The sequence below is a fragment of the Lygodium microphyllum genome, chromosome 2 (assembly GCF_053477565.2).
Source record: "Lygodium microphyllum isolate KBCC chromosome 2, Lygodium_microphyllum_v1.1.10, whole genome shotgun sequence".
NCBI classification, from domain to species: domain Eukaryota; kingdom Viridiplantae; phylum Streptophyta; class Polypodiopsida; order Schizaeales; family Lygodiaceae; genus Lygodium; species Lygodium microphyllum.
The window spans coordinates 167,689,911-167,701,587 of record NC_141136.1 but is presented as its reverse complement, the minus strand read 5'-3'; the positions used below and the strand labels follow the sequence as shown (position 1 = coordinate 167,701,587).

Genomic DNA, 11,677 nt, shown 5'->3' with positions numbered 1-11,677 from the left:
CCACAATTAGTATATTTTGACAACATTTTTGAGATTTTCCAAGGGATGGAAGTAGTAAATGGTATGAAATGCCTTCATGCCAATTGTGATTCATATGCGATGGGTAATGGGGGTGAAGCACACAATTTGATCCTTCAAATGATCTTTGAAGGAAATATTCACAAATAGGGGGAGGAATGTATATCAACATATGCTAAATAGGTATGTGCCCGCATTTATTTGTATCAAACATCTATGGAGCAATTGTTGGTATTCTCTATCGTGCTTCTAGCTTCCTTATTCTTATGGATATCTTTAGCCTGATGAATGAAAATACATGCCTTGGTCTTTGGTGCATGTGAACAAAAGGTGTAGTGTGAATGCATGTGTGCATGGGCGATGGATGAGATGACGTCTTTTTCCTCATCCTGTTGTACATGTGTACATGTTGTACTATCTTTTCTTTTTCTCTCTCACTGGGGCAGATTCGCCTTTAAGTGGGAGGTTGTTGGGGGTAAAGGCACCTCCACCTAGCCGCCCATGTATTTACTACACTTTGCTACACTGACAGTACCCGCCACTGCACACTGTAGGTGGCTGGCACCCGTCACTGTCACTTATTCTTTATCCTTTTAGTGACACTTTGAATAAAGGAAGGCCCGGCCACACATTGTGGTTGTTGGAGTTCCCACTTTGAGTCACTCTCTCTCTTGCTCTTGCTCTCCATCCGCCATAGCTCTCACCGCCAAGCATCTTCCTCCTGGGTCCACTTCCCTTTCATAATTGCTAGGATGGCAACTATTAGATGTGTGATTGCTTTGGTAGAAGCCAAATGTTGGAATTTGCAACAAATGGATATAAAGAATGCCTTCTTGCATAGTGAATTTCAAGAAAAGGTGTATATGGAACAACTATCACGATATGAGGATTTAGAGTATCCCACATATGTGTGCAAGTCAAAGAATGAACTCTATGGATTGAAGCAAGCACCTAGAGCATGGTCTAAGAAGATCAGAGAGTATCTTGTCAACATTCATTTGGCTTTTATGTTTTTTATGCTAATCACTCACTTTATATGAGAAAGAGAGATGCAAGTTTGGTCATCATAGTCATCTATGTGGATGACTTGATTATTACAAGTGACAATGACAATGGGATTGCTGAAGTTAAGGACCTTTTGAAGAAGAAGTTTGAGATGAAGGATTTGGAGGAGCTAGGGTACCTTTTCAGTATTGACGTGATCAGATTTGATGATGGTATATGACTACTCCAAAGGTAGAATGGCTTGAATATATTGTCCAAGTATGGTATGACAATGTGTAAGCCTCTTTTAGTGCTATTAGAATAAAATGTGAAGTTGAGTGCTAATTTTGGGGATGAGATAGAAGATCCTACCATGTGAAGTTGAGTGCTAATTTTGGGGATGAGATAGAAGATCCTACCATGTTTAGGAGGATAGTATGGAGTTTGATTTACATGACTGTCACAAGGCCAAACTTGAGCTATGTTATTAGCCTTATCAATAAGTTTATGTAAATGCCTAGAAAGCCTCATTTGGATGTAGTTAAATGCATATTGAGATGTGTGAAGTCCACTTTGCATTATGAATTTTTTAATGAGGTAGGTAAGTATATAGAGGTGTTTGGATACATAGATGTAGATTGGACTAATAGCATGTCTAATAGAAGATCTACCAACAGATTCATGTTTTGCCTTGGTAGTGTAGCAAATATGTTGAATAGCAAAAAGCAACCTACAATTTCTTTATCAAGTACAGAGGGCTGAGTATACAGAGGTTCCATTATGAGATGGTATGGTTGTAGAAGTTATTGGGTGATTTGGATATATAAGTAGATGGTCTAGTTATCAATCATTGTGATAACATGAGTAGCATACAATTGGCTAGGAACACTGTGTTTCATATTAGGACAAAAAACATTAAAGTGCATTACCACTTTGTGAGAAATAAGGTACCTGCAAGTGAGATCGACTTGGTATATGTCAGTACACAGGATCAAATAGTTGACATCGTCACAAAGGCATTAGGTGGAGAGAAGCTTTGAAAGTTTCGATGCTTACTTGGAGTTGCAAAGATGTAGTTGAGCTTGAGGGGGAGTGTTGAGGTGGCAAGCTTAACACTTGCAAACATTGATTATGGATTGCTTGGGAAGATGGGTTCACATGTCTACAATTAACACACCAATGGTTATTATTACTCTTACATGGCTATTGACTTGTTACTTATTATATTCGTTTTGTTACACTTATCTATAGTTGTCATAGTTATAGCACCAATCAATTAGTATAGTCAATTATGCATTGTTTGACTTAGTGGGCCACTTTCTTTTTGGCCTCCATCTCTCTTCTTATGTTCTTGAGTGAGCTTCCTCTTGTGTATATGTGTATGTTTGGCAGCTTGAGTAAGTCCCCCCACCATACGATTTGTGAATGTAGTGGAAGCTCTTTTCGAATACTTTGAGTCCATTTATGTTGTTGTTTTCTATTCATAATGTAGAATGAATTCTACTTTAAAACAAAGACCTATTAACAGTCTATCTAAGTCGGAATAGGGCCATAAATGACTAGTCTTTAGCCAAGATTACTTCCCTCTGCGATAAGGGAACTCCTCCATAATTGATGATGCTCTCCATGAAGCTTCTTCCCAGGGTAATCCTTGCCATTTGATCAAATTTTCTTTGATCTTTCTTGATCTAAGGTTCTTGTCTCACTGGCCAATGACCTCGTCATCATGCACATATTGAATTATGCCTTTCTCATCTATAGGTGGAAGCTCCTTAACATAATCCATAGTAGATGCCATAGAGGGATGTCTAGCATACCCCAATCTGAGCTCTCTATCGAAAGTCAATTCAAATTTACTACAACAATGTTTTGCAATAGTAGATAGCATGTTGTTCTATGACTTCAACTCTAATTTGGCCAGAGATTCATTGTCAAGTTTTGGATTTTCTCATTTCCCACTAAAGTATGTACAATATGTTTAATCACTATTCATTCAAAATTCTTGGATTATGGATTGATTTATCCTTTTGTAATGGTTGAAATAGAGTATTACTTTGTTTTGCTCTATCCCATACATTGTAATAAGTTTCAATTTTGTTTTTGGGGACAAAACATTCAGGTCACTAACTAGTATATAAGGTGTAAGTGACTTTTATTTTTTACCATTTAGTTAATACAAAGTCTCTTCATCTCACATCTTCTTTCTCTCAACTTTCATGGCTTCTCTCATCTCTTTCCAATCTTTCTCTCTCCCCTGCACTCTTCCTTCATCTCTCCTACAATCTTCTCTCTCTCTCTCACTCCTTTACATGAAGAGCTAGTTGGCATGATGCTCAAGTCATAGAGCTCCAACATGAAATCATCATTGATAAAAAGACTCAAATATAGTGCAGTGGATATCATTTCATGCCAAAATTACGTGCAATTTTCATGAAACTCCTCTTTCATACAATGCACCTCTATTTGCAAGGCAAATATTGCTTTGATATGGTTTTGAAAAGGATATACATCTTTCTTACTTAGAGCTTGAAGTAATTGTTGGTAGGGCTTTTATGCTTAGATTGTTCATCTAGTCTCCATGCAAAAGTTCCTTCCAATTAAGTCAAGTATCTCTTGCAACGTAAGGAATTGTTTCTATTTTTGTACTCCGTATAATAGAGACATCATGCATTGAATGGTCCTATTTCTATTTTTGTATTCCATATAGGAGAGGCATCGTGCATTGAATTGTGCTATTAGAACTACCCAAAAAGTGCATATAGTGTGCCCATGGTGAAGGGACTAATCGTGTAAGTTTAAGAGATGCAAGAAGGGTTTGCTATCATCCAAATGGAAAGAACTTGAGTAAAAATAAGTAGATCACACATCATCCCAAAGCGAGGGAAGTAATAAGAAGAAGTTTACTCTCTCGCAGGTTAGCCATCTTGAGGCAAATAACTCTGGGACCCACGCATAGGCCCAACATCTAGTGTGTTCATTACAACTGATCCTTAAGATCAAAGAGTGTCATTAGGTTCATGTTTATTCCAAGGTTAAGATGAGCTAAATAAAGCAATTGTATAACCAATGCATTGTGGAAGCATATCATTGATTTTGAAGCATATAAATCAACAACCATAATAACTAACTAGGCCTCACCAATGTTAGCCAAGCTCGCTTTGGATAGTGTGTGAGCTTCTAAAGCTTACGAGGTTACACCTAGTTTGTGTAGTGTTCTTTGTGAGCAAAGGGATAGAGTGGTTACTCCCTTTTCACCCACAAAAAAGAAAAGGGCAGAGTTGGATTCCACAACCATTGTATAGCTTAAGTATGGATATGTGTACGATATAGTACAAAAACCTTCAACCTTGATAAGTTTTGTAGGCTTTTTTTGTTGTTGAATTAAAGCTAAATTGACTCTTAATTTTGAAATGCAGAAAGGTTTTGTTGTTTTTCATTGACACTTAACCTCGGTCTTAGTGTGACAAAGCTCCTCAAGTGGCTACAAGGTGACCCAATGAAAGCCTATGCACATGAGTGACACTTGAGGCATCTTGTGAAGCTTTGCAAATGTGGAAAGTGTTTTTGGAACACAACGTTTGCAGTTTAGTAACGAACAAGAAATTGCTTGTTTTAGATGGGATTATGAGGCAGTGAGACATTTAGGTGACATGGATTCTTTTGATTCACCTTTGCGTTAACGCATGATAGGAGTGAGATGAATACATGTGCGTGTAATACCACTCGTCAATAATTTTTTCTCAAAATGTGTTTATCACCAGCACATGATGAGTAGATCATGTGCATGGAGTATGAGGACTACCCCAAGCACATGAGAAGGTGACTTCAATTAGAATTTAGGACTACCCAAAGCTGTGACAACTGTCCCGGAATAAGGTTGAGTGGTACCACCAAACCAAATCATACATCTCACGAGGGGGAAGGGACAGTCTCCTCTTCAACATTTTAAAAAAATAACCGAAATTTTTATTCAAAAAAAGGGCAAAATCAAGCTCGTGCTCTCCTGCGATAATCGAGATCCCCCGGGCCCCCACTCTCCTCTTCCACCATATCCATGAAAACACACATACACACATTCATTCATTCTCTCTATCTCTCTCTCGACTCCCCATACATTATTCTCTGTCTCACTCTCTCTTTCTCTCTCGACTCCCCATAAGTTATTCATTCTCTCTGTAGACTCGCCATATGCATGAAAACACACACACACATCCTCTCTCTCTCTCTCTCTCTCTCTCTCTCTCTCTCTAGACCCCCCATGAGCATTAACATTCCCCTGCTACTTTTTAACTCACACACACAAAGGCATATATGCCCTTTGTCGTCGTCGAAATACAGCATCAATCATCGGTCACCAGTCTTTGGAAAAAAATTGCCTCTTTGTTTACTTCCTGCAGCGAAATTGCGTCCTCTTCTTCTACATTTGGGTTTGAGTGCAAGCTTTTGATTTTTCCTCTTCTTCTGCTTTTTGTCTTGCTCACTCCTTGTCTGTACGTCTGAGAAACCACAAACCTCTATCGATAAGTATCCTCTGTCTCACTTCTGGGTACCCCACACTTAAGCCCTCCCTCCCTCTCCTTCCCCCCTAGTGTGAAAACCATGGCCTTTGCCCACACCTATTGCCCACAGGTACCCAGGCCTAAGGCATGCAAAAAAGGAACGTGCAGAAGGATCAGAATCCTCTCTCAAACTTTACTGTTTAGTATGGAGATAGATGCCACTTAAGGTGGTGCCCCCAACCATACATAGCTCATTCACCATGGCAACAAGAAGAGCCCAGCTTAGCCAGGCTCCCTTTCTTGTAAGTATTGGCAACTCCACCTTAGCTGCTGCTACCTTTTGCACATACATTAGATAAGCTTGCAATCCACATTGTCTTGTCTCATGCCTTATCCTACTTCCCCTTTGAGCTCCTATCTATATAATTCATAGTTAAACCACTCTATGAAGCTAAAGAAGTATATCCTGGGAAGCCTCCCCTGCTCTGTGTTTACAGCACAATATATGTAACAATGGAGTGGAATACACATTACTATTAAAATGCAAGAGTTGACACTTTGCCACAAGCTGAAAGACAAATAAATTCCGTTGCCCTGTGTTCATAGCACATTATTCACAACAGGTAAGGACGTGCATCACATTTGGTGAGGAACTTAATTCAGTGCGTTTCCGTATGGTACAACGATCCTTCATAATCAGAATCAGTTTAGTACTATAGTTTTTAAACTTTAGTTTAAGGACTGTCTAAGCAAGTAACTTCCATTGTCAGGTTATATGTCAAACAAGCTATGTAGGCTGTGCACCACAGTACCAAAGCTTTTGAGCTCAAGAGCTGCTAAAATGTATTAAGTTCCATTCTGAGTAGCTTATGTTGGTCTTTTGCAGCTCATAGTGCAAGCTACGCTAGCACATTTGCTTATGGTATCATAGCACCCATACCTTCCTGGTTTGCACAGGGAGTTTCTGGTACTGAGATGTCCATGGGCAGCTTTAAGTTCCCATGGCTTCTCCTACTTCTCCTTTGCATGCTGGCGGACACTCTCCAGTCATTGATCACAGAGAAGGATGCTCTTCTGGCCTTCAAGTTGGCCTTAACAGCCAAAACTGCTCTCTCTGATTGGGTTCAGGCAGATTCAACCCCTTGCCATTGGACAGGGGTGTCTTGCAATCGTGAGGACAAGGTGGAGTCTTTATCTGTTGGGAGCTTGGGTTTGGCCGGCAGCATCTCTCCAAGCATAGGGGATTTGATTTCATTGAAATATCTCAATCTAAGCTCCAACAATTTTAGTGGGCCCATCCCTTCAGCAATTTGGAATGCCACCAACATGCAAGTGCTTGATTTGAGCTTCAATTGGCTAACTGGTGACCTCCCTCCTGAGGTTGGAAAGATGAAGCATCTTCAGCACCTCTTACTCAACAACAATCTTCTGTCAGGTTCTATTCCTTCTCAGTTGGGATTGCTTGCAGAATTACAGACACTCGATGTTGGTCTAAATTCTTTCTCCAGCACCCTTCCCCCGGAATTGGGCAGGCTTGGTAGTTTGCTTTATCTTGCAATGGATGGAAACAGTCTTTCAGGCAGGATTCCCCCTGAACTTGGCAACCTGTTGCAACTGTCATATTTAGATCTTTCAAACAATGTATTATCCGAAGATCTGCCACTGCAGCTTGGAAATCTAGCAAAGCTTCAGTATCTTGACATCAATAACAATAGCCTGACAGGATGCATCCCAGTGAGCATAGGAGGTCTGAGCAGCTTGATAGAGCTGTACTTGGGTCAGAACTTACTGACAGGAAGTTTGCCCAGGGAGATAGGAAACCTAACTAAGTTAACAGTTCTGAATATTGCTGATTGCCAAATGTCTGGGAAGTTGCCAGTTGAGCTGGGAAGTCTGCAATCCTTGAGCAGGATTGACTTGACACATAACTTGCTTACAGGCCCTATCCCAGATTCCATTGGAGAGCTTCGGAACCTCACGTCGTTGTCAATTCCAAATAATCAGCTTAATGGATCCATTCCAGCATCACTTGGAAGCTGTGCAAACCTGAGAATTATCGAGCTTGCTTTCAATCAGCTCTCTGGACCTCTGCCAGCTCAGTTGTCAAAGCTCAGATTCGTAAGCTCATTCTCCGTGGAGAGAAATCAGTTATCTGGATCTGTGCCATCCTGGTTGGGCGAATGGCAATACATGAATGCTTTGTTATTGGGGACTAATCAGTTTACAGGAGATCTTCCTAGAGAATTAGGCAACTGTTCTGCACTGGAAACTCTGAGCGTAGATGGAAATTACCTATCGGGTTTCTTGTCCCCAGATCTTTGCAGACCCCCCATGTCACAGCTATCATTGAGCAAGAACTACTTTACTGGGTCCATTTCGGAGACGTTTCGCAACTGCACTTATTTGAGTGATTTGGAGCTGGCTGGAAACAGGATCATTGGAGAAATCCCTGGGTATCTAGCAGACTTGGACCAGCTTGTGGCACTAAATCTGGATGGGAACAACATTTCTGGTGTCATCCCCGACCGTATATGGTCCTCCCAGTCACTGATGGAAATTTCTGCCAAAGATAACTATATTGTCGGTGGTCTATCCCCATTAGTTGGTAGCTTGAAGAATTTGGAAAGGCTGTATTTGGACAACAACTTTCTTTCAGGACCACTCCCCGCTGAGCTTGGAGGTCTTCTCAACTTGACTGTCCTAACTGCCAAGAACAATCACTTTGAAGGTACCATCCCAAAGGAGCTGGGGAATTGTGTACAACTAGCAACTCTTGACCTTGGTAACAACAGATTATTTGGGGAGATCCCAGCAGAATTGGGTAATTTGCCCAATTTGGTTTGTCTAGTATTGTCACATAATTGGCTGTCAGGACCCATCCCAAAACAGATATGCTCCTCAGCTTCAAAAGTTTATGATATTCCAGAGTCAGCTTTCCTACAGCATTATGGCTTGTTTGACCTGTCATGGAACATATTAAATGGAAGCATTCCGTATGAGATTTGGAACTGTCGTATGGCCGTGGAGCTGTATCTCCAAGGAAACCAGCTGACAGGGGCTATACCAGAAGCATTAGCTCAGCTGACCAACTTGACGATGCTCGATCTTTCCAACAATGCTATCAGTGGAAGCATTCCTGAGAATCTTAGTGAGCTCAGTCGATTGCAAGGACTGAATCTGGGTCGTAATAACCTCACTGGCAACATCCCTTCAGTATTGGGAAGGATTTCTAGTCTAGTCAAACTTAATGTGTCACATAACTATCTGTCTGGGTCCCTACCGGTTACCCTTGGAAATTTATCTGGACTGACTCATCTGGATGTGAGCTATAATGAGTTGACTGGTGATATCCCATCTGCACTGTCAAGCATGGTATCCATTGTTGGTTTGTACATACAGAACAATAGGCTCACAGGAGACATCTCTGGGATTCTTAGTAAGAGCACTGACTGGCAACAGGTTCAGTCCCTTGATTTGAGCAGCAATCTTTTCAGTGGTCCCATTCCACGGAGCATCGGTAACCTTTCTAGCCTCTCCTTCCTTGATCTTCATGACAATGACTTTTCAGGAAGCATTCCATCTGACTTTGGTTCTCTATCTCAGTTAGCTTATCTTGATCTATCTAGCAATGAGCTTTCAGGATCGTTGTCTTGGAAACTTTGCCAGCTCGGAGAACTTGCATTTCTTAATGTCTCCTTCAATGAGCTAGATGGCGAGATTCCTAACTCAGGTAGCTGTGCAAAATTTTCTGCAACCTCTTTCATAGCCAATTCAGGCCTGTGTGGGGGTGCAACAACTGTCAAATGCACAGCTGAACGTACACCAGCCCTGTTGTTGAGCCCCGGAGCAGTCTTGGGCATCACTATAGCAAGTACATTTAGTTGTCTAAGTGTCATCCTTGCTTTAATTAGGTGGAAAATGATGAAGCAGGATGCACTTTCCCATGCAACAAAGAAGACGAAACTACAAAGCGTTATGTTAGAATCTGAGGATTTCTACTTCTCTGAGAAACTCAAGGAGCCATTGAGCATCAACATAGCCATGTTCGAGCGGCCGCTCCTCCGACTCACGTTGGCGGATCTACTCAAAGCGACAAACAACTTTTGCAAGGCCAACATCATTGGCGATGGAGGATTTGGCACAGTTTATAAGGCCACTCTTCCTGATGGCAAGATTGTAGCTGTGAAGAAGCTTGGGCATTCCAGGACACAGGGACAGCGAGAATTCCTTGCTGAGATGGAAACCTTAGGCAAGGTGAAACACAGAAATCTTGTTCCTCTACTGGGGTATTGTTCTTTTGGTGAGGAGAAGCTACTGGTTTATGAGTACATGGTAAATGGAAGCGTTGACCTGTGGCTGCGAAATAGGGCAGATGCCATGGAAGCCTTGAATTGGCCAAAGAGATGGAAAATCGCGGCAGGCTCTGCTCGGGGACTGGCATTTCTTCATCATGGCTTCATTCCACACATCATCCACAGGGATATGAAGGCAAGCAACATCCTGTTGGATGAGAACTTCGAGCCGCGGGTTGCTGATTTTGGGCTAGCACGCCTTATCAGTGCGTGCGAGACCCATGTGAGCACAGACATAGCTGGGACATTCGGATACATCCCCCCAGAGTATGGCCAAAGCTGGAGGTCAACAACAAGAGGAGATGTGTACAGCTATGGTGTCATTCTTTTGGAGTTGCTCACAGGTAAGGAACCCACGGGATCGGATTTCAAGGACGTGGAAGGCGGGAACCTGGTGGGCTGGGTGAAGCACATGGTGAAGCTGGACAGAGCAGGCGAAGTTCTCGATCCTCTGCTTGTGCCCATGAGCCCGTCTTCAAAGGTAACAATGCTGAAGCTTCTGCAGGTGGCTTGCCTGTGCACGATGGAGGATCCTCTGAAGCGGCCATCGATGCTGAGAGTAGTGAGCATGCTCAAGGAAATGGAGAATGCGTGAATGAGAGCAAGCCTTGTCAAGCACTTTCGATCAACAGGTGCTCTAGTTAGCAATAGCACCACTGATTACCCTTGCATTTGGGAGTATCACAAATAATCACATGAATTGTATTTTGAAAGGTCTTAATTTCTTATGGCTGTTGTGCTACAGGATGCAGATCCTTCTTGACGAAGCATCAAGACAATTGCCTCATGTCATGATCAGTCTCCTTCAGGGATGATATGAGCAGGTGAAGTCTGTGATGGCAAGAAAGCACACTGGGCCTAAGGCTTTTGAGGTCGTCACCTCTTTCTTGAATGGAATCGGGACCGTTTGAGTACATTGAGGCACCTTGATTCTGTGCAAGTCCATTATAGGCTCTTCTATGGCCCCACTTCTGGTTAATGTACAATAAGTGACAGTATACCTTATCAGATCACATTACACTGGGTTGTAAGATAGGCAAAAGAGTCTACATATGCTCTTTCAGAAGAGCCACCTCAGTCATAGCAGAAATTGTAATCTGAATTGTTCAGTTCAATGTAATCTATATGATATCATCAACCCATGAAAAAGCACATGCTCTTTCCACAAGGTTCAATGTAAAAGTTCTTCAGTTCAGACTACAATTCACAAACTGTAATCTGAATCGTTTAGTGCATTATAGTTCTGAGTTCAGGTCAATGTGATCTGCTGAATTGTTCAGCTCAACCTAAGCTAAATTGATCCAATGGGGCCTATTTTTATGTAATGATACTTAGATGCAGTGTTCACAAAAAACTGAGGTTTAATGTAAAAATGAATTACAAAAATATAAAAAACCTTTAAAAATTAAACAAGAAGGATGAATACCTTTTATATTTTACGAATTAAACAAGAAGGATAAAGACCCCTTATATTTTACAAAAAAAATTTAGTTATAAAAATGACAAATATATGTAATTCTCCCTCCAAATTTTTGAGTGAGGTCTTTGTATCTGCGAACTCACCCAGCCATAAAACTCAACCCACACCTAAACCGCTACACCATGACTCGCTTGGTAGCTTGTTCGTATTTTACCCTAATTCCACACAATGTTTTGGTTTTTTAAAATTAAATGTTTCCGTTTTGTTAGTCATATCTGGTTATAAATGTTATTTGCTTCTTCAATTAGCATTCAAAATTTCACAACTAGCATGAACTCTACTTTCTTGAATCTTCATTTAGCATGTCTATAGAATGTTTCGACATATAGGTTGACACTCTTGCT

At 41.3% G+C, this 11,677-nt stretch overlaps 1 protein-coding gene across 3 annotated transcripts; it reads left to right on the top strand.

Annotated features, from left to right (window-relative positions):
- The first annotated feature begins 5,107 nt into the window (after positions 1-5,107).
- LOC148040588 (uncharacterized) lies at positions 5,108-11,157 on the top strand. Of its 3 annotated transcripts, XM_087701112.1 has the most exons (4): positions 5,108-5,803; positions 6,388-9,018; positions 9,142-10,485; positions 10,599-11,157. In XM_087701112.1, exons 2-3 carry the CDS (start codon positions 6,477-6,479, stop codon positions 10,446-10,448), a joined length of 3,849 nt encoding a protein of 1,282 aa, XP_087557238.1. In that variant the 5' UTR covers positions 5,108-5,803; positions 6,388-6,476; the 3' UTR covers positions 10,449-10,485; positions 10,599-11,157. The 3 variants fall into 3 exon arrangements, with proteins under 3 accessions (XP_087557238.1, XP_087557223.1, XP_087557231.1); XM_087701097.1 differs by having other exon boundaries at positions 6,388-10,485; XM_087701105.1 differs by having other exon boundaries at positions 5,108-6,124; positions 6,388-10,485.
- Positions 11,158-11,677: the final 520 nt, after the last annotated feature.

Bases quoted from the DNA above. Each gene is read 5' to 3' on its own strand.
- LOC148040588 (XM_087701097.1), top strand. From the start codon at position 6,477: ATGTCCATGGGCAGCTTTAAGTTCCCATGGCTTCTCCTACTTCTCCTT.